Here is a 22,184-nt window from a genome sequence, read left to right as displayed (position 1 = left end):
TCGGTGCCTCATACACTACACCTATGTGGGACCACTGAAAGACCCTTTTTGAAATGGCAAGATGTCTACTTAATAAATCTAAACTCTAAAGGTTATGGGCCCAGCACACTTCTCTTCTGAAACTAAAATGGCTTACAACTCCAAAGGTATTTATGTTCCCATAGCAATTATGTGATGAAAGCTAGATAAAGAAATTGATATAAAAAGCTGCTGTACCAACATAGCTTAAGTATCAAGTATAAACTACTACTACTACTACTACTACTGCTGCTGCTGCTGTTGCTACTAAGAAGAAAAAAGAAAAGGAGGAGGAGGAGACTACAAAGCTTACCATCACTACTGTTTCACATTGATAAACATCTATTGATTTATAATGTACTAGTGGGGGAGAAGGGCGCCCGGCTTTGCCCGGTTGTAAAATACACTTAAATATGATATTTTAATTTAATTTTACCGATTATGTGGTGAAAGCTAGATAAAAAAAATTGATATACCTTAGGTCAGAGCAGGTAGAATGGGACAATGGAAATTAAGGAATATTCTTTGTGTTGTCAGAACACATGTTGGAAGCATATGCAATGTCCATGTGAATCCCATTCACATGTTTGGCCACATTCTGACGTCCTAAAGAAATATAGAATCAATATATAAAGTTAAGTCAGACTAAACTTGGGAAGAGAGTTAGAGAGGAGGAGCCAGAGTTCAGTTTGAGGTGAGTTAGTTTAAGGCCCTTTCGGAAGTGGGGCAGAGAGGAAGACAAGACAATGCAGTAATTCTGCCAGACATCGAATTCCCATCATTCCCATCTCTAGCTGGAAATAAATGTCTTCATTCTGTTATGTAAGCCTTTGCCTTCGTTTGTCATCAACCGCAAGGTAATGTGTTTTTATCTTCATTGTCTTGTAAAATGAACTTTATATGAAACCCCTTCCAAATTGTTGACTGTATCCCCCTCAGCAATAATGAATCCCCCACTCAGCTGCTGTACCAAAATAGCTCAAGAAACGAGTATAAACTACTACTACTACTACTGCTGCTGTTGCTACTGTTACTAAGAAGAAAAAAGAATAGGTGAAAGAGGGAGGAGGAGGAGGAGGAGGAGGAGGAGGAGGAGGAGGAGGAAGAGCAACTAAAAAGCTTACCATCACCATTTTTTCACATTAATAAACATCTATTGATTTATAATGTACTAGCTGAAGGAGGCGGCGGGGGGGGGGGGGGGGAGGTAGCCTTGCCTGGTCGTAAAATATGTTTAAATATGATAGTTTAATTTGTCCAGATTTCGTATATATTGTTATAGAGTCATGATTTTGAAAGTAAAAAAAAATATTTGGGTGCCATCAGCTAGAATCAAAACCGAAAACAAAACTGTAGCATTCAAAGCCGGTGACGTTACCACTGTACCAACATGACACGCATATGAACTGATTAAAATAAACTAAAATGAATGTACAAAATGTTTAACGATTTTTTTAATTTTGACTCATTTTTTGACTCCTTAAAAACTATTTTAACCGGCTAAAAAATCCAATCACTTGAGGCCCCTAGCGCCGCTTTGCGACTTTTAGTTTTGGAGATAAAGTTTGAAAATATGGAGACAGACAGACATAGTGAGTTTTATAAATTAGATTTTCTTTCTTGCATTGATAGAATACAAAAGAAAATTGACTTCACAATCTAGTGGCCAATGACCCTTTCTCACGTTGCTAGTCGTTCTCTACTCTACTCATTATTTTCATCGTAAGTGCTCCACTGTCTTATTTCCTCCTGTAAAAACAAAAAACATTCACAATAAAAACTCGTCTAGCTGCAACTACTACCAAGGGCTTTTTTTTCTTCCTCTGTGTAGCTAAAACCAAATGAAACTTCCATGAATAAATTTTCTTTCCAAGAAAGTCAGATGTGTGGAACATAATACCATAGGGCTGCTTCATCTTGGAGTTGGCTCTTAAAACTTTCAACTCTGTCTGAGTTAGCATTGGACATTTACAAACAGCAAAGATGGCGTTTTACTTTATTCATAATTCTAAAATTATAGAAATTGAAAAATAATAAAAATGGAAATTTGAAATTGTTAATCTTAGGCAAAGGAAAAAAAGTTTTTATATTAAATCAAAAAAAAAAAAAACAACACAAAATCATATCATTTTCAAATAGGAAATCATTGATTTTTTTTTTATTTAATCACAACGTGATGAATTCAAATTGAATAAATCAAACAAAATTCCCCAGAGTTTTCTGATTTATTGTTAAAACATCCAACAAGATGAGAGCAATTTTAAGTTAAATTGTTAAAATTGTTCTTTCATTTTATCAGCAATATTTTTTATTTCTTTTTAAGAACTATATAATCTTTTTTACTCTTTGGTTTTTAATTCTGCAAGACAAGCAGAAGTGTTTTCAGAGCACTTCTCCCACACCCGTGTTATTTAATAATTTAGAATCGTCTACAGATCAATTTAAAGAGAAAATTAAATGAAGAATAGTACTAAACCTGAAATCGAATTTGTTGATTTCTTCCATAATTAAGACTATAAACATCAGCAAAAAGAATTCTATTGTGGTTATCAGAGTGAAAGAAAAACAGCTGCTGCAATCACTATGACAACGGATGTTGCAAGAAAATGAAGAGAGAAAGAGAGGCAGACAAACTGTACACACAATTTTGAAAAAAAAGAAAGTCTCCAACCTAATAGATCCCCCGCTATCAACCAAACTCCAAACCCTGGCTCAATTGCCAAAATGTTGCGTCACTGTGTCTGTTTTACAAGCACTTGTATCCCCTCAACATAAACACACAACTAACCTAACAAGCTATCCCCTCAACATAAACACACAACTAACCTAACAAACTACCAAAACCACACCCCTACATTGTAGAGGATCTTTGATATCAGAAAGCCTTCTATTCAAATAGTTTCTTCTTCTGAACTGCTAGAATTCCCTTCCGGGTCCCTGCTTCCCTGGCTGTACTGACATCCAGAAGTTCAAATGTAATGTGAACAGACATCTCACTGTTCAACTTCCTACATAATAACCCTGTCGATTTGCTCCCAAATAATAGCCCCTTAAGTCTAATGGCACTCTGCCTTGTTTGGGGTAAAATAATAGTAAATAAATATATAAATTTTAAAAAAATTTTAATTAAAATGGCATTTCGAGCACTATCGAATGAAATATTTAACAGGATTTGATTTTATGATTTATTAATAATGTAAATATATAATCTGTGTAAAAAAAATCCTTATTTTAAGGATAGAATTGAGAAGATAGTTAGAGAGAGAAATGACAAATAATAATGATGATGCTGAGTTTGAGTTTTTTAGATGAGGATTAATGATTTGCATGATTATTCGGACTACTATTCTCATCTTGGATGTTTTTCTTATAATGTATTTGCCGACTTCAGGTGCATTTTGTTGAACCTCAGTAAAAATAACCTCCTCAGTGACATGCAATATGGTTTCCTTTCTGCTAGATCTACAGCAGATGTGCTAACAATTATATCGCATAGGATTAGTGAATCTCTTGCCGGAGGCCTCTTTCTAGGGCAATTGCCCTTGACATATCAAAGGATAGATTCATAAGAGTAGTGGTTGATGGGCAGAAATCAGAAGCTCATAGTATTAACGCTGGAGTCCCTCACGGGTTCATCCTAGGCCCAACTTTCTTCCTGATTTACGTAAATGATCTCCCAAATCACATCCTAAGATCATTTGGAGACATTTATGCTGATGACGCCACCATCTATGGCAACACTGCAAAGGCCGTAAATGACCAAGTTCTCTCTGATTCTCTCTTCTCTGATCTTGATCACGTGGTGTAACGGGTAAAGAGGTGGCTGGTTACTTTTAATACATCTAAAACCAAGCTTCTATCTTTACATCATCAACACTGATACCCATCTGACATCAACTGAAATGAATGGCTCTTGTCTAGGGCTAACTCCATGCTTTGACAATCTTCTAAGTCTGATCTTTACTCCTGATCTGAGGTGGAAAAATGGTGGAATCACTCTACAGCTCCAGTAGATATCTCACTGCTGATGCAATTCTCTGCCTATATAAGAGCCATGTACGTCCAAGGATGGAGTACTGCTGCCACATTTGGGCAGGAGCTGCTAAAAGCAGCTTATCCTGCCTTGACAGAGTTCAAAATAGACTTTGTAGCCTAGTGTGAGATGTCCTTTTTTCTTCCCTGCAACCTCTTTCCCCACAGAAGAGATTTTGCGAGTCTGTCTCTGCTTTATTCTTATTTTCATGGCAAGTGCTCGTTTGAGCTCCAATCTACAAAAACAATCAACAAAAAACACTAGTCTAGTTGAAACCACTGTCAATAATTTCCCTCACTCTTTATCTGTGCTTAAACCTAAACATAGATTTCATGAACAAAACTTCTTCCTTCACAACTGTAACTCTCTTCCATTTTACTGCTTTCCAGCTGACTACAATATAGTTGTCTTCAAGTTCAATGTAAACAAATTCTTGATCAGCCATCCTCTTAAGTAATCCAATTTACCAAATTTCCACTACTAATGATTACTACATGTCCCTTTTGACCATTGTACACTCATTAACCCTTATCCTCAGATGGCCTCTGGGCCTTGATAAGTGTCAACTCCTTTGTAAAAAGAAAAAAAACTTGGAAATCTGCATGAAATTTTGAATGCAATTCTTTATTTAATACATGCAGATAGATAATTCACTTTTGGTCAGCCATTACTGCATAGAAGTTTTAAGGAATTTTTAACTGTATTCTTCATATCGCCTGGGCTAAGGATTGAACTTTCAAACTCCAGAAGACTGTCACTTAGAACTGTTTATTACTTAGCACTTTATATGTTGCGCCTCAATCAATGGTCAGTTTTCTGAACATCAAAGGTGCAATTTTCAGTACAGATGATACTGAGAATATTATTAAGTACTTCAGGCTTCTACTCAGTCATGACTGACAGAACGAGAGCAATATACCTCCATGAGTTAAATAAAGTGTTCTGTTTAAAATTCTGCTGTGCAGATTCTATGTTTAACAAAAGATATTTTAATAAAGATCAGAAGTTGCAGCAGCTGAAATGTTTTAAGAATAACATCAATGATAAGAACAGCTATCCAAATAATACAAATTATCAGATGAAATATTTAGTAGAATTGTATGTGTATATTTATATTGTACTAGCGGGGTTATCCGGCATTGTCCGGGTGTGGAGAGGTGGTGTAAGGGGGGGGGAATTAAAACAACAATAGGTAGCCCGAAAAAAAAAGTGGTAGTAGTGGGGGTGTCCGTGTGTGGAGAGGTGGGGGAGGGGAGGATCAAAACAACAGTAGGCAGCCCAGGTAGAGAGAGGTGTTAAAAAAAAAGTGATAGCAGGCAGGCAGGCTCGAACTTGTAACAGGGAGGAGGAAAAGAAGGTGAAAAAAAAACTAACGTCTTAGCTGATACATCCATCGCCAAACCGGAAGTTGCAAATGTTGGAATTAAGGGTAGTCAATCGAAAGGAGACAAAAAATGTCAATGAAAAAAAAAACGAATCCTCCTTGTAGAAAACTGCCCAGTTGAGAGTGACGGAATTAATGTTTTTGGCCAATTTTTCAATACTTTTTTACCCGAGAGACTGAGCTTTAAAATGATACCAATTTTGTCATGTTCTGGCGTGTCTGTCGAAATTTTTTGAAGGACATACAAACACACATTTTGCGTTTTACATAATAGATTAATGACAAAAAACAAACCATGAACAATAAACCTTCAACCTCCTGAAAACTGTCATTTAGAACCGATTATTATTTACCACTTTATTCATTACGTCATGGTCCATGGACAGTCTTCTGGACATTAAAGATTCAATCTTCAGTACAGGTAATACCAAGTATGTAATTAAGAATTACTTAAGGTTTCTACTCAGTTATGGTTGATGAAACAAGGGCAATTTACTTCACATGAATTAAGTAAAATGTTCCATTTAAAATTCCATATAGATTCTTGTGTTTGAAAAGACACATCCTAAGAAGATCGGAGGTTTCATCGGCCGAAATGTCATGACAATAACATCCAGGATGAAAACAGTCTGAATTATCCCAATTATCAATTGATATATTTAAGAGAATTGTATGTGTATATTTATATTGTATTAATGACAATGAAGAGAATGGTTTTATATCCTGAACAAAAATATTTGTAAAAAAAAAAAAAAAAAATATGTAATAAGGTTTTTTAAATTTCATTTTCAGTCAAATGTCTATTTTTTACAGCAACTTTTATTCTCTTTATTGATTTGGCAAATTTTTAGCACAACTGACAATTGTCGATTCAAACCGTTCACTTCATTAATCAAAGGTTGTACGGCCGACTGCAATTGTTCACTCAGAAGATCATGCAGCACCTTGCCAATTGGTGTCGGTTGGTTCTGCTCCTGGGAAGAAGGCACCATTCTGCCAGAACAGCAAAATGGCCAGCTAAGAAGCAGCATCGTGAAAATATATCTGTTGTCAATGGGGATGCCACAGATATTCTGCTGAGTCGACATTTCAGAATTGACACACATGGAATTTTGAGGTTTGGTCAGTTTTTCAACTGTAGAAAGAAACAAAAAAAGAAAAAAGAAACAAAAAAGTTTTAATAATTTTTTAAAAGTTTTAAAAAATCTACAGAAAATCTTGTAAATTCTGACGATTTAAGGAAATGATAAAAAAAGTTTGCAATCATTTAGAAATGAAAGGCAGAAGTCCATTTTTTCCTGCTTTATTTTTATGAATGAGTCAATGATTTAAGGAAATTTTTTTTTGCGATTTTATTCAATTAACCTTGAAGAATTATAAAAGTAGAATGGTTTACAATCTCTCCCAAATGAAAGGCATGAATCTAATTTTCCCTGGTTTGTAAATAGACAAAAACTACAAGAATAAAAGTCATTCTATCACAGAGGTTTGCTGAAGAATCAAACCAGCAATCGTTCCACAAATATTAAAAAATATTTTTCTAATAAAAATATCAGAGTGATAAGTGAAATAAAATCGGGCAAGAATAAAAGCATTGTATTTGTTCACTTTTAAGCAATCATTACTGCCTTCTTCTAAAAGAAGTGGAGGGTCATTACCTGTGTGCATTTGTGAGAGGACAACGGCACTACTATACAGGTATTATTCAAGCCCATTTAGTCAATAACTTAAAACTTTATTTCACCTCAAACCAAACATGTTATCACTAAGACCTAAAGAGTTATTGGCATTGGGGGCATCCTAAGTGGGAAGTTGTCCAGTAAGATGTTTATTCATATTACATTTAAATTTCTGCTTGTTAATGGAACAGAAATAAGGGAGAAAATTCTGAGGAAAGAAGTTATTTGGATAAAAAAGTTTTCACCATTTTGAAATCTTAATGGTGAAGGGGTGGGATTTTACTGTTAGTTACATTGGTTGGGAATATTTATGTTAGAGGGTGGGGGGTTACTAGTAGATATTGACTTGCTACCCACCTCAGCAAGACGTAACACAAGGTTGGAAAGTGTAAATTTCCAGCCAGCACTCTTAAAGGATGGGTACTCTGGCCTGGCAAAAATTGCCTGCGCATCCCCATTGGCATTCCCTAGCAGGAGCGCCTCAGGCAACAAGCGATAAACTTGCCCCACCTGAAAGTTGGGTGTCAAGGCCTGGGAGTGGACTTCCTAGGTAATATCCAGGCGGCATACCTCCATCTGACCAGGCAGCGTGTCTCAGTCCAACAGGTCACTTCCTGGTTCTGCACCAGTCGGGCTGATTCTCAAGAATAGATTCTTGATTGATACTTTCTACCCAGTCTCAAAGCAACCAAAGAAGCAAGGAGACTCATCCTCTAACATTAAAAATAATGAGGTTACAATGGGGATTACAAGTATAGGAAGTTTTATTTTTGTCCCAATCAAGAGTGTCCTTGTATTTTGTCCACGTTAAAAATCTGACTCTGCCTTTGTGAAGAGAGAAGTAAATAGAGATAAGTGAAATAAATTGTTTGGATCAAAGTGCAGGTCTCAAGTGGAAATCTGCCAAGGCATTATCTCCTCCTTGCAGGCAGAGGTATTATTGTCTGTTATCTGAAGCGTTCAGATTTGTGAGGGAGTGTCGACACAATGCAGGTATTTTTGTTCCCAATGAGAGTTCCCTATTTGAGGAGCTAGGGGACAAGTGAAACAGAAGGAGGAAAACAAAAAGTTGTGTTGAATATTTTGTTGGAAAGAAAAAAATAACATTTTAAAAAAATTACCATTTTTTATTTTTAATTGTTGTTCAACTGTTGTGAAGATTTGTAGCTTTTTCAGTTGCTGCAGTAATTCATCGACAACACATCGATACTGACTGGCCACTTCGCAAGGACAACAAGTAGCCAGAGTCTGTGTTTCAAGAAGGAGATCTTCAGTTTTTAGTTCCAATGCCAACGCTAAAAGTTTCTCCACTGCTTTGTGTATGATTTCTTGGTTGTCTTCGATATTTGTCTCTTCTTGTAAATATGAAGACCATTTGTTGAGAAAGGTCAATATGTCGACTGGTGTATAGTCATGGAGACTCATCGATAAACTGGTGGAAATTCTAAACAAAATAAGCGGACGAGAATTGTCTTTCTTCTTCAAAATAATGTAACCACGTGACAAACCTGAGCAAGAAGAAAGAAAGATAAAACTTAAAAATATATTTACACAACTGTTTTCAGTAAAAAGAAGGAACTTTTAATTTAGTTACGAAAGTTAGATAATGTCGCTAAACAGGGGTTGCAGGTGATATAAGAAAAATAAGGCATTCAAAATGTTTCTTACCTTAAATATTATTACATAAAAAGTCATTTCGTGTAAAAATTTAATTTATTTTACCCATCGAAATTCGAGAACTTCACGATTAAAATGTGTAAACATTGAAAAAGTAAAAAATGAACATGGCTGCCACTTGCAATTTCGTAGACCAATGAAAAAATATTTACGCAATTGTTTTAGGAAAAAAGAAAATTTTAATTCATGAAAAAAAAAACTAGAATAAATTCTGATATTGTAAGATTTAATTTACTTTCATGTTTTTGCTAAAATGATTTTTGTTGTGGACCTGAAAAAATTTTCAAGCAAATAAAATTTTCACAAAAGTCAATTTCCATTCTTAATTGTTTTTAAATCTAAAAAACATAATTTACACAAATTCTTTCAGAAAAAAAAGGGAAATTTTAATATAGTTCAGAAATTTTAATATAGTTCAGAAAGTTTAATATAGTTCAGAAAGTTATTTTTCATAAATAAAAAACGATAGAAATTTTTATTATTGAACAATCTGAAATTTTGTTATAGAACTAAAACAATTTTCAAAGAAAGCTGAATTAATTTTTCAGAAAAATCAGTTTTAATTCTTAATTTTCTTTAAAATTTAAAAAAAGATAAAAATTTACTTTTCTACTTCACCTCTCACTACTACTACTACTACTACTACTACTACTAATAATAATAATAATAATAATAATAATAATAATAATAATAAACAACAACAACAACTACACGGAAGATTCATAAGAATGAAAAAAGATGAGACTAACAAAAAAACTTAGACATCGATGCAAAAAGGACACATAAACCGAGAACTTGAATCCCTAATAACTGCAACACAAGATAACTCAATAAGAATCAACCACATCAAAGCAAAGATTGACAAAACACAAGAAAACAGCAAATGCAGATATTGTGGACAAAGAGACAACACGATAAAAGATATAGTAAGAGAATGTAGCAAACTGGCTCAAAAGGAATACAAGAACAGGCATGACAAAATGGGGAGGGCAGTATCCTGGGAATTATGCAAACAACTGCATCTCGAACTCACAGACAAATGGTACAAGCATAAACCAGCAACAGTACTTGAAAACGAGAATCACAAAATCCTATGGGACATGGACATACAAACTGATAAACCCATTCAAACAAGAAGACCGGTTGTCGTAATAATTAACAAGAAAGAAAAGTCCTGTCAAATCGTTGACTTTGCTGTTCCAGCTGACCACAGGGTGAATATCAAAGAAAAGAGAAACGGAGCAAATGCACAGAGCTAACCAGAGAGCTGAAAGGGATTTGGATGATGAAGAAAATCAAAATAATACCTATAATAGTAGGAGCATTAGGAACAATTCTAAAAAACTTTGAAAAAAGAATAGGAGAAATTGGAATCAGAGGAATGGCTGCAAAGAATACAATGAATAACGATAATGAAAGCATCGTGAAATATTAAGGAAAACCCTTGAATGCAGAGACCAATACACATGAGCTACATGCACGAGCCAGATAAACTGCTTCAGAGGCAAAACGTGAAGCATTACATGGAACCAAAAACACTGAAGCTGCATATTACCACCCCCTCCTCTCCAAGGAATGATGCCAAATAGTCGAGAAGGATCAAGGAGGATGGAAAGACCGAGGAGAGAGTGCTGACCAGACCTCCGCTGGACAAGTGCAAAGAGAACTGGGACCTTGGGAAGGTTTATTGCCACTCAAATTCCAGTGGAGACCAATGGCTGCTGCACATGAGAAAACAATGGTAAGTGGCTGTTGCGATAACGCAAATATATTTGCAAATGTTATCAAAAGAAGTGGAGAGTACTGGAAATCTTGGGAGACATGTTGTCACTGAGCTTCAAGGGAATACTACAGGTTGGTTACAAGGAGAGATCTTTAATGACCTGTGTGAAAGCTCTTTGTGAGCCAATAATAATAATAATAATAATAATAATAATAATAAATATTAGCAAGCACATAGAACTTGCTAGGGAACTCAAAGGAATATAAAAAATAAAATCAATACCAATAATTGGAGGAGCTTTAAGAACAATCCTCTAAAATCACATCTGGGAAGGAACTGCTCAGAGCAACCTATCCTGCCTTGACAGAGTTCAAAACTGGTTTTGAAATCTAGTAAGTGATGCCCTTTTCTCTTCCTTACAACTTCTTTCTCATAGAAGAGACATTGTGAGCCTGTTTCTGCACTATCGTTATTTTCATGGTAAGTGCTCATCTGAACTTCAACCTGTAGTCCTCTCCTATCAAACTTTCACAAAAATTATTAGATTATCAAAAATTTTCCCTACTCTCTCTCTCTCTCTCTCTCTCTGTACCTAAATCTAAACGTGAATTCCATGAACAGAACAGAAGTTCTTTCTAGGAGTGCCCACTTGTGGAACTGTTCTGCTAGCCTTCTTTCCAGCTGATTACAACAAGGTTGTCTTCAAGTGCAATGTTTGGTTTGGTTTGGTTTGGTTGTTTTATTTTATGGCTTAACCTTTTGGGGTTATTTAATGTTGAATTCTGTTATTTGGGAAATAGTATTCATGTTGCATCCAGTTATTTTGCAGAAAGTGTTAATTCTTCAAGCTTTTTGTATCTTCAATCGCTAGTTTGTAGTGTTTGGTTTGGTTGTTTTATAGTGGATTTTATAGTTTTTGTTCCCTGCTCTGCAGAACATGAATGAATTTTGCAATGGGAGAGGAAAAGGGGTTACAGTATTAATATTTGGTACATTTTAAGTTAAGAAACCAGTCAGGAAGTGGGGGAGGTATGGAAAGAAAGAAAATGGAGAAAAGCTGGGTTCTTCTTTTTGGTTTTGCACAACATAATTAAGTTTTGCAAAAGAAAGTAGAAAAACAAAAGGCTTCAAAGGTTAGGTGCAGTTCGTCTCAGGAAGCCAATATCTTCAGATGGGCCGATCTGGTAGCACCAGTCAAGTTCAATGTAGATAAGTTCTTGTTGAGCCACCTGCTTAAATAATCAAATTCTACCCACTTTCCACCATAAATGATCACTACACTGTTGTCTTAGTGACCACCTTACACTCATTAACCCTGATCTTCAAGTATATTGTTATATCTCAAAATTGTCATCATCAATTTAACGTCTGATTTATAACTTTTAGGAATTGATTTCCAATCTCTGATCAGATTTCTTTAGAAGCCATTTCCTTAATTTGTGACACAATAGTAAGGTCATTTTGGGGTGAACCACCAATTCCCCACATTTAAGTACCTTATACCCAACCTTCCTTGTCCTTTGGAGAAAACAAGTAAAATTTAAAAAAAAAAAAAAAACAGTTTTCTGGAAAACATGGTGACTTCAGAGTGTGTTTTCAATCAAAGTTGATTTACCTAGATTTGACAGCTTATTTATCAAATCGGGTGCCCAAAGTTACTACTGATAAGTCAAAGGCAGTCAACCCACTGACCCTGTCATCCGAGACATGTTGAACTGAAAATAATGCCAATGATTGTGTTCTTTGTTTCTGTCCTTTTCTTGTTGATAGGCATTAATGTCTCTTTATCTATTTTTCTCTCTTTCTTTCCTCTCTTTGTCTCTCATTTTCGTCATCACGACAGAAAGAGATAAGCAGCTGGTATCTGGATATTGTTAAAGACAGATCAATGGTCAGTCCTGAGCAGTTGAAATCGGGATCCCAATGGCAATGAGTCGCATGCCTCAACTCTCGAGTTCTTAAAATGCTTCCTCAAATGTTAAAATAAAAAAATATATTTTTATAAAAACATTTGCTTATTTTATACAGTATTCAATTCTAGCAAGAGACATTCCTGCCCAGATAATTAATTCTCAGGAAAGAATTAATGAAATCAAAACTTCAATATAAGGCCCACCAGCAGACCGAACAAATGTCATATCAACCCCGATTAAGCATATTAACCGCATATTCTGGGAGTTTTTATTGCCTATATGTTTTTAAATTCTCTCATTTATTCTCCTGGAGAACTAGTTTCTGTACTTAGAATGTAACAGCCATTCCAGAAATGTCTTCATGACATGAGTACACCAAGATACTCTCCTTGGCAAATTGAGACAAAATTTTTACAGGTTGGATGCTCTTCCTGGTGCCAATCAGTGATGTGTACTAGAATTGTTAGGGGATTGCCCAATAAGGCTAAAGGCGGTTTCATCTACTCTTCACATACACTCACATATATAGTTTTTGTTGTTTTTTTTATATCTAAATTAATATTTTAAAATTTTTGAAATTTTAAATATATAATTCCCACTATTATTTAAAAAGGATTGAAATACAGACAAACGATCCAAAAACAATCATTTGAATGCCTAATTTGCATAATTGTTTTTAAACACGTTATAATAAATTAATGTTTGATTTCATACATTTGTGATTTTATTATTCTATTTTGTTGATATTAACAAAAATTAATTAAAATGATGTAACTGTTAACCAAAAGAAGAGTTTATAAAGCATATGTATGCAGCATGATGATAAAACCTGGCCGGGGATGGTTGAATAGAAATAATATGAGAATGATACAATAGATGTGTTCTCAAGTTGGAAGCCATGTTTTAGTCTCAGAAAAGTTTCCGATGGGTAGTTATTCTATAAAAGTCCTGGAGATGATGAATTCTCAGTAGACAGGTTCCGGACCTTATAATTTTGCAGCCAAAGAGCAAAAGATCCTTCTCTTATTGACAGGAGAAAAATATGTGCAAGGTTGCTAAAAAGGTTTAATTTTTATGGAGCAATTCTGGTTTCTGATTGGTTGATAACAGAACGTGAATTAATTTGATTCGTTAGTTTCTAGCAGCAGTGTTTATAAATAGAATCTCCTGACTGTGAGGGACCATACCCCATTACATGTCAAAAATATTGTAACATGTATAATGTTAGTCTTAAGGCAGACTTTGGCTAAGGAAAACATGTTAGTAAGTGATAAGGATACACCAGATCCAAATTAAAGTCAATTTCTATAAACTACCAATACATGCTTGGCAAGCATAGGCCAATATATCAAATGTTCTTCTGACCCCAAAATAAAAATGGTGAATGAACATCACACCAAATGTTTACCCCACCAGACATCAACTACAAAGCTCGGTGAAAATTTCAGTGGTAACACACTGGACAACACAATAGAAGAATATGACAACCCAGCAACCCTAATCGCCCGAAAGAAGAAAAAGGAGTATACAAAAAGGGAACTAAAGACAAGACTAGAAGGATGTCAACAACATAAGAGAGCAGGCAGGTTCATGGAAGAACTGAACCAGAGCTACATTGACAAGGAGGCCTCACTACAATGGCTTAAAAGTGACAAATTTCCATTTGATGAAGAACGATTAATTATAGCTGCACAAGACCAAGGCTTACTCACAAATGGATTTAAGAAAATGGCTGGTCTACAAAAAACCGACCAATGCAGATTCTGTCACTGAGCTGTTGAAAGCCCAAACCACCTAATATCTGGATGCAAGATCTTTCTAGCCGATGGTCATTACACTGCTCGCCACAACAAAGTATGTAGATACTTACATTGGAAGATCTGTGGAGAGATGCAACTAGATAGGTCGTCGAACATCTGGGAACATGATCCACCATCGATAACATCAAATGGAAAAGTGACTGTGTTCTATGGCAAAGACATACAGGCAGGCAGATACATAAAAGACAAGGCCATAAAGCCAGATATAGTAATATGGAACAAGCCCGAAAGGACTGCACTCATTATCGACATCACAGTTCCAAACGACTTTGGCCTTAATAGAGCAGAACGGGAAAAGATAACAAAATATCAGGATCTAAAAAATGATCTAAAAACATGGTCTCTGAAAGAAATAAACATTATACCGGTTGTGATAGGAGCAACTGGTTTAATAAAAAAGAACCTTCAGAAATACTTAGAAGCAATCCCTGGAAAACCAAGCTGTAAGGAAATACAGATAGCAGTCATAAAGGGAACAGTGTCTATCCTTAAAAGAGCCCTCGGATATAAATTTAAACCATAATAGAATCAAGTGTTACCTCCAGGAAGGAGCCCATTGATCTCTTCAAACTAACAAAAGTAAAATAATAAAAAAGGGACACTAAACTGTAGAAATTTGTGTAAAAATAGTTTTAAAACCGTATTTTTCTACATAAAGTTAGATTAAGCAGAAAAGTGAGTAAACACCATTAGAAGTTAAAGATTATTGAATTTAGTAGTCAGTACTCAACTCTATGATCAGTTGAGTTATCTATATATACAAAAGCGAAAATGTGTGTTTGTGTGTGTGTGTGTGTGTGCATTTTTCTGTATGTCCGCAAAAGGCATTTTTCGTCGGCCTTTTCGGTCATCTCGCTCCTTCTTAAAACTTTTTATATCATGTCTAAATAATAATACCTACGAGTTAACGACGGGGTTCGCCTGTCTATTTAATTTGCCCGACTTTCAAAAGCTAAATATTCCACATTTTTGGATCGCCACGTGTTGCTTTCATTTTTTGGTATAAAAAAAAGCAAAACTCGATTCGAATAGACACCTCCCCAACCCACGGTAGTCTCCAGAAAGCGATGTCAACATTTGGTCCATGACAGCTTGTCATATCAGACAGTTGTTTTCATTTCAAGACACTCCCCTAATAAATGGGGGAGCTGCTTTTCCTTCCCAAAAGTTCGGTAAAAGCTGTGCAGCACAAACTCTTAACTGCTGAACAGCCATTACTTACGTTCTGTTTCAAGGTTAACCATCACGCGACTTAACTTCTTGCACCTGTCAATTTCATTTCACTTTATAAACCTTAACTTAACATGCTTATCAATTCCTCTCCCCTCATGGCCGAGATGGTTAGGTGTCTGGCTTTTTTTCCCTTTCGTTTCCACCTTCGCGTCAGGGCTTCAGGGTTCAAGCCTACCTTCCTACTAAAACTTTTTTTTTTATTTTACACTTCTAAACACCCGGCCATGTTTTGATCTACACTCCCCCAACAACACACCTCCAAACACCCAGGCAATGCCGTGTACCCCCCCCCCGCTAGTCTAATATATAAATCTCACCTGTGTGTGTGTGTGTGTGTGTGTGTGTGTGTGTGTGTTTGTATGTCTCGCAAAACTTTCAACACACGCAACCAGCACTGACAAAATTGGTATCGTTTGAAAGCTCAGTCTATCAGCGGACAAATATCCAAAAATTGGCTAAAAACATTAATTCTTTCACCCTCAACTGGGCCATTATTTACAAGGCGGGGTCACTTTTTTCATTGACATTTTTGCAAAGTCATCATATGCCTTGCAATGACTAACCATAATTTGAATGGTGGTGACATTATATGTTATGCTGGGCATGGTGACAAAAAAGTTTACTTTTTTTCACTTCTTTTTCTTCTTAGCGTTACAGGTTTGAGCCTGGTTACTGTGGCTAATATTTTTTTTTGCTCGCACGGGTATTCGCTATTTTCATTTTTTTAGGGGCGTTGGTTCATTTTTTGGTTTGAAACATTTTTTAAGGCTCCATTGCTCAATACCTCTCCACACCCGTGCAATGCCGGGTATTCCCGCTATTCTATTATATAAAAGGCAAAATATGTGTGTGTGTGTGTGTGTGTGTGTGTGTGCCAAAAACTTCCAACAGACACGTCGGAACGTGACAAAATCGGTATCGTTTTAAACTTGGCCTCTCGAACGACAAATATCGAAAAATTGGCCAAAAAACATTAATTCCTTCACCCTCAATTGGACAGTTTTTTTTACAAGGAGGGGTCGGTTTTGTGTCAACATTTTCACAAGTCATCGTCTCCTTTCGATGGACTACCCTTAATTCAAACGCTCACAAGTTTCGGTCTCGCAATGGACGTATCAGCTAAGACGTTTTTTTTTCACCTTCTTTTCCTCCTTTGCGTTACTGGGTCGAGCCTACCTGCCTACTACCACTTTCTCTTTTTAACACCTCTCTCCACCCGGGCTGTTTACCAGCATTCCTTACTACCCCACCTCTCCACACCCAGGCAATGCCAGCTACCTCCGCTAGTTACCAAATAAAACTAAAATGATGATAATGTGCCTTAAAGACAGGCTTAGTTCCCATGATCTCAGATGAGGACGGAATCTGGACAGTAAAGGGAGATATTTGCAGAACGGGAACTTCGATAGTATGGCCGTGTTGAAAGGCTGAATGGGAGTTATTTGGTTAGTAAGTATAGAACAATTGTGGAGGCAGGGTCAGCTCACAAGAAAAGGTCAAGGAAAACATGTGAGAGAATTAAGGCCCATTAAAGGCCTGTCGAAAGACAAATCAATTTCTACAAATTACCAACACATGTGAACATGTAAACTGGACATTAAATCAATGACTGTTTTTCTCCTATCTATAGCCTTGGTCTTTTCAAAACTAAGATCAATAAGTAGTCCCCCCCCTCATACATGCAATAATCATTTTTCGTTCTTGTTAGCCTCTTATATCAAGTGGCTCCATGTCTTGTGTGGAGCAATTTTTATTTTTAAAAAAATGTGATTCTTAAAGACAGGTTTAGTTCTGATGATCTCAGAGAAAGATTAAAACTGGACAGTGTGTGCAGACCAAGAGACTTCTATGATATGGCCACATCAAAAGAGTGGATAAAAGTTATTTGATGTAGAACAATTGTGGAGGCAGGGTCAGTTCATAGGATTTGGCTAATAAAAGCACGTGAAGATATGGATGGACCTCATAGTGCAACATGTGAGGGTGTCCGTAGTGCGACATAAAATCCAACAATCTTGAGAACCATTGTATTACTTAAAGATTATCATTAACCAATTCAAAGGAAAATTGATTAGACAATTATTTTCAAATTAAATAAAATATTTAAATAAAATTTAATTTCTGTTTTGTTTTTAACTTTTCGTTTTCTTTATGAAAGGAAAACTCACCAGTCGAGTTGTCGAGTGCATTCATAGCTTTTAGTAAAAGTGAAACTTTAATCCAATGTGGCGGATATTTGAAACGAGCCGTATCCATAATGAGAACCAGATCTCTTTTTGGGTGGAATCCTGCAATGGGTGAAAAATGTCCGTCTCCAGTTTGTTGAAGAATTTTTCGCGAATAAGTGGCAACGATAAATGCATCATCACGTTCACTGAATTCATTTACGACCTGATCGAAATAAAAAAGAAAATAAATAATCTTTTTTTAAATTCCAGAAATCATTTTTTTTTTTAATATTTTAACAATTTCTAGATCTTTACTTGAAGAAATGTTACGAGTATTGAAATAAATATGTTTATACATTTGTTTTCGATCAACAGAGGACAGTGTAAAAAATTTAAGGTAGTGTGTGTGTGTGTGTGTGTGTGTGTGTGTGCCGTGTTAATGTAAATAGTATGTATGCATTTGACATTTTTTGTTTTATTTTGCTTCAATCTCAGAAATCAAGGGCCCCACTGCTTGGTTGGTTGGTTGGTTGTTTTTGTTTTATGACATAAAAGGTTATTTCAGGTTATGTAATGCCGAATCCAGTGATTCAGAAGAAAAATATTTTAATAGAATATATTTTTTTTTCAAGTCGGTTTCTATTTAACCCATAGTTGGGATCCTAACAGGTACTACCACTCTGGGTCAGAGTGGACCTGAGAGAAATGGCAATTAAGGGGTGGCTCCACCCTCCCCAAAGCACGCAAACTGGGACCTCACCATCGGATGTAGTTTAAGGTCATATCCAGGACCCTCACTACCTGGGGCTAACACTTGAACTCTATATGAAATACATAGATATTCAAATGTTTTTATTTCATTTTTTTTTTTTTTACATAGGCATCCCCACTTATCAAGGCCAAGAGGCCACTCGAGGATAAGGGTTAAAGAGTGTACAGTAGAAATTGGACAGTATAGTAATTGTTAGTAATGGAAATGCGGTAAATTTGTTAACTTAAGTGGAACGGCTCATCGGCAGGAAAACAGAGGACAATTCCATAGGTGTGCAGTTCTAAGAAAGAAGCTTTGTTCATGGAATCTACATTTAGGTTTAGACACAGATAAAGAGTGGGGGAAATTGTTGATAGCGTTTTCTGCTAGACGGGTGTTTCTTGTGAAAGAGTTCTTTTCTCTCAAACAGTTAATTTTCCTCTCCCCAATTAACCATTTAATATATTGTAGTATATCTCTCATTTTGGTCTCTTGGTCTTATTGGATTCCAGGACAGGAATTCATCTAGTCTGGTGGAGTATCCAACTTCGTAGTGCTACTTGAGGTAACATCACTTGGAGAAGGTGCACCATTCATTGTAAAAGCTAATTAGGGTTAGCTATAGTGAGGAGATCTTATTTGGGCAGCGAATATTATGTGATATTGAATATTTGGTCAGGGTTTACTTCTAGGGAAAAGTATCCTCATGCCAGGTTGTTCTGACCAACCCCTATACAAAGAGGCCTTAGACACTCGAGGATAGTGTGTGCATGTGTGAGTTGAGAAATGAATTTAGCTTTCCCAAGGCCTGACAGAGGGGCTAAAGAAGCTGGCATAATGCAAAGGTTAGCCTTTTCCTTCATCTTGCTCAACCTGTTTATTGATGGAAAAATTTGGCTTTATATGCAACCAAGGTGGATCAAAAACCAAATGCGAAAAATTTAAAGAGATACCACTGATTTGCACAAAATGTTTGATTTGCTTTTATCAATTCAAGTGGACGCATGCTTGGAGCCATATGAAACGATTTTGAGTAATTTTATTTTGTCCATCAAACGGTAAAATTTTCTGTTATATTTAGTCATTTAAATGATAAAATACAATTAAATTAAAAAAAAAAACTGATAGTGAAATTTGATTAACCAATGGGCGATTTCACCAATTTCGCTTATAATAAATGTACGGGAAGGTGGAACATTATTGATCCTTGTTCATTCCCAGACAACGTTGAATCCCCAGCTAGTATACATGTAAAAATGGAAGTTTACAAAGATAGGAAAACAGACTGTGTGTTCATATTTTAAGTTCATGCAGAATAAAGGAGATTCATTAACCGAGATATAGAAGACGCCTGTATTGATACTTGGAGGGCTGTGAGTGTGAATTATCCGCAGGTCAAACAAGCCATAATCAAAACTTCCTCACTCAATTATACAAAAAATTACATTTGATTAAATGTTATTGAGAAGAGTTAGTATTCATTTGTTTTCATTGTAGAAAGTTCAATGAGAAATGTTACAAATATTGAAATAAATATGTTTATAAATTTGTCGACAATCAGCAGACGATAGTGTGGAAGAGTTAAGGCATTGTGTGTGAGTGTGTTTCTCACTATTGTCAAGAGTGTGTATGCATATGACCGAATGTGCATGTGTGTGTGTGTGTGTGTGTGTGTGTGTGCGTATATGAGTTGAGGGATGAGTTTAGCATTCCCAAGGCCCGACATAAAGGCAAGGAAATGCTAAATGTAATGTAGATGTTAGCTCCGTTGTGAATTTTTTCTCAACTTGTTTATTGAAAGAAAAATTATATGCAATTTCATCATCAGCAGCAGCAGCCCTGCTGTTTTAATGGCATTGAAGAGCCATAATCATCTTGGAAAGACAAGTAAAGATGGTAGTTTCCTGTTGCATCTCCCTCAGGGAGTTAAACACACCCCCCAGATGCCAACTTGGAAATTTCTACAACTCGACGCGGTACATACAACACCAAGCCTTCCCAAATGGTCATCCATCTGATACTGGCCAGGTTCATTGTTGTTTAACTTCGGTGATCTGGCAAGAACCGGTGTGTCAATGTAATTGTACTGTGTATACAATCTAAATACAAATGAAATTCCACAAATTCAGCACAAAATGTTTTTTGCATGTTTTTATTAATTCAAGTGGATGTATACTCTGAGTCATATGTGTTGAAATGATTTTGAGTAATTTGTTTGTTTTTTTCTACCAAAGGATAAAATTTGCTGCTACATTTCCTCCTTTAAATATTCTAAATGAATAAAATACCATTAAATCTATATATATAAAAACGAAAATGTATGTATGTATGTATGCTTTTCCTCGATGTCCACAAAAGGCTTCTTTCAGAGAAGCGCTTGCTCGGTTCACTTCTTAAAACTTTTTATATCATCTATAAATTGTAATATCTCAGTTACCCACAGAGCTCGCCTGTCTATTTAATTTTATTGACTTTCAAACATTAATTATTCCACATTTCCCGCATCGGCACGCATTACATTCGGTTTTCGGTATTAAAAAAAAGCGAAACTCGACTTTAATAACAGGCCGAAAGCCAGTTGTCTCAAGAGAGCTAAGTAACGTTTGTTCAATGTCGACTTCGTCATATCAGACTGTAGCTTTCATTTCGCTCCTCCTAAGGTAAATAAATCGGTTTGTTTGTTTTTAAAAACCCGCTCCCTATTTATTAATAGGGAGCGGGTTTTTAAAAACAAACAAACCGATTTATTTACCTCATTCAAAACTGTCCCGCACAAAATGCTGACTGCTGAATACCTATCGCCGTCACATCAATCAAAAATGCGCACCTGTTTTTTTTTAACACTTTACTATTTTCCAACTGTGCGTCGTGAAGGCTTCGTTTTCTCCACATTTTCGGGGGGTTTTCACATACCCTGAAAAACACCCGAGCAACGCCGGGTACCCCTCGCTAGTCAATAATATAAAAGGCAAAATAGGTGTGAGCGCTCATGTATGTCCACGAAAGGCTTTTTTCGTCAGGCTTCTCACCTCGGTTACATTTATGGAGAACTTTCCTTATATTTCCTAGATTAAATGAGGGTGGTAGACTATAAAATTTGTACCAGAAATGGCTTAAACAATTTTCTATCTCAAAATTACTTTATTTGTAAAGTCGATTCCGGATATGGCTTAAACAGTTTACGATCTCAAAATTAGATTAATACATATATATTGTTGGTTTACTATGAAAGTTTACTAGGCCAGTTTCTATAGGGGGTGATCTATATTTGTTTGAATTTTTTATGTTATCATCCGGCCATGATGTGAGGGTTGGAGAGGTGGGTAGAAAAGAGCATGATTATGTTAATTTTAAATTCTCTTTTGAGAGTTGGGTTGATTTTAAGTTCTCTTTTCGGGGTTGGATTGGAGAGAATAATGTCCGTTTTGGGGTCAAAAAGTATGTGAAATTGTTTCATATATGCATTTAAATTACCTGTCTTAGTGTAGGTAAAATTATTTTAAATACGTGTTGTATATTCACCCTCCTTGCAAAGGTAAAATTATTTTAAATACGTGTTGTATATTCACCCTCCTTGCAAAGGTAAAATTATTTTAAATATGTATTGTATATTCACCGTCCTTGCAAAGGTAAAATTATTTTATATACATGCTGTAAATTATCTACCCTAGGTAAGATACAATTATTTCATACGTCTAATATCTGTCCTAGCTAGGTAAAATATCCTTTTGCTCAAAATAGCAAATGATACATAGACATTAAAAATTTCTCTCTCCTAAGAATAA

The 22,184-nt window shown here is 35.8% G+C and overlaps 1 protein-coding gene across 3 annotated transcripts in view; it reads right to left on the bottom strand.

The window, feature by feature from the left end:
• Window positions 1-2,143: 2,143 nt before the first annotated feature.
• The window catches only part of LOC145241344 (glutathione gamma-glutamylcysteinyltransferase-like), a 54,738-nt gene continuing 34,697 nt past the window's right edge, over window positions 2,144-22,184 (bottom strand). For all 3 annotated transcript variants that reach the window (XM_080104199.1, XM_080104197.1, XM_080104198.1), the window contains exons 3-5: window positions 17,649-17,871; window positions 8,236-8,622; window positions 2,144-6,570 (exon numbers count right to left, since the gene is read on the bottom strand). In XM_080104199.1, coding sequence (XP_079960325.1) covers window positions 6,236-6,570; window positions 8,236-8,622; window positions 17,649-17,871 — 945 coding nt within the window. In that variant the 3' untranslated portion in view covers window positions 2,144-6,235. The remainder of the gene's footprint in view (window positions 6,571-8,235; window positions 8,623-17,648; window positions 17,872-22,184) is intronic.

Source organism: Euprymna scolopes, chromosome 20 (assembly GCF_053919585.1).
Source record: "Euprymna scolopes isolate OS-2025 chromosome 20, ASM5391958v1, whole genome shotgun sequence".
Taxonomy (NCBI): domain Eukaryota; kingdom Metazoa; phylum Mollusca; class Cephalopoda; order Sepiida; family Sepiolidae; genus Euprymna; species Euprymna scolopes.
The sequence above is the reverse complement of the archived record's forward strand: the minus strand, read 5'-3'. Positions and strand labels throughout refer to the sequence as shown.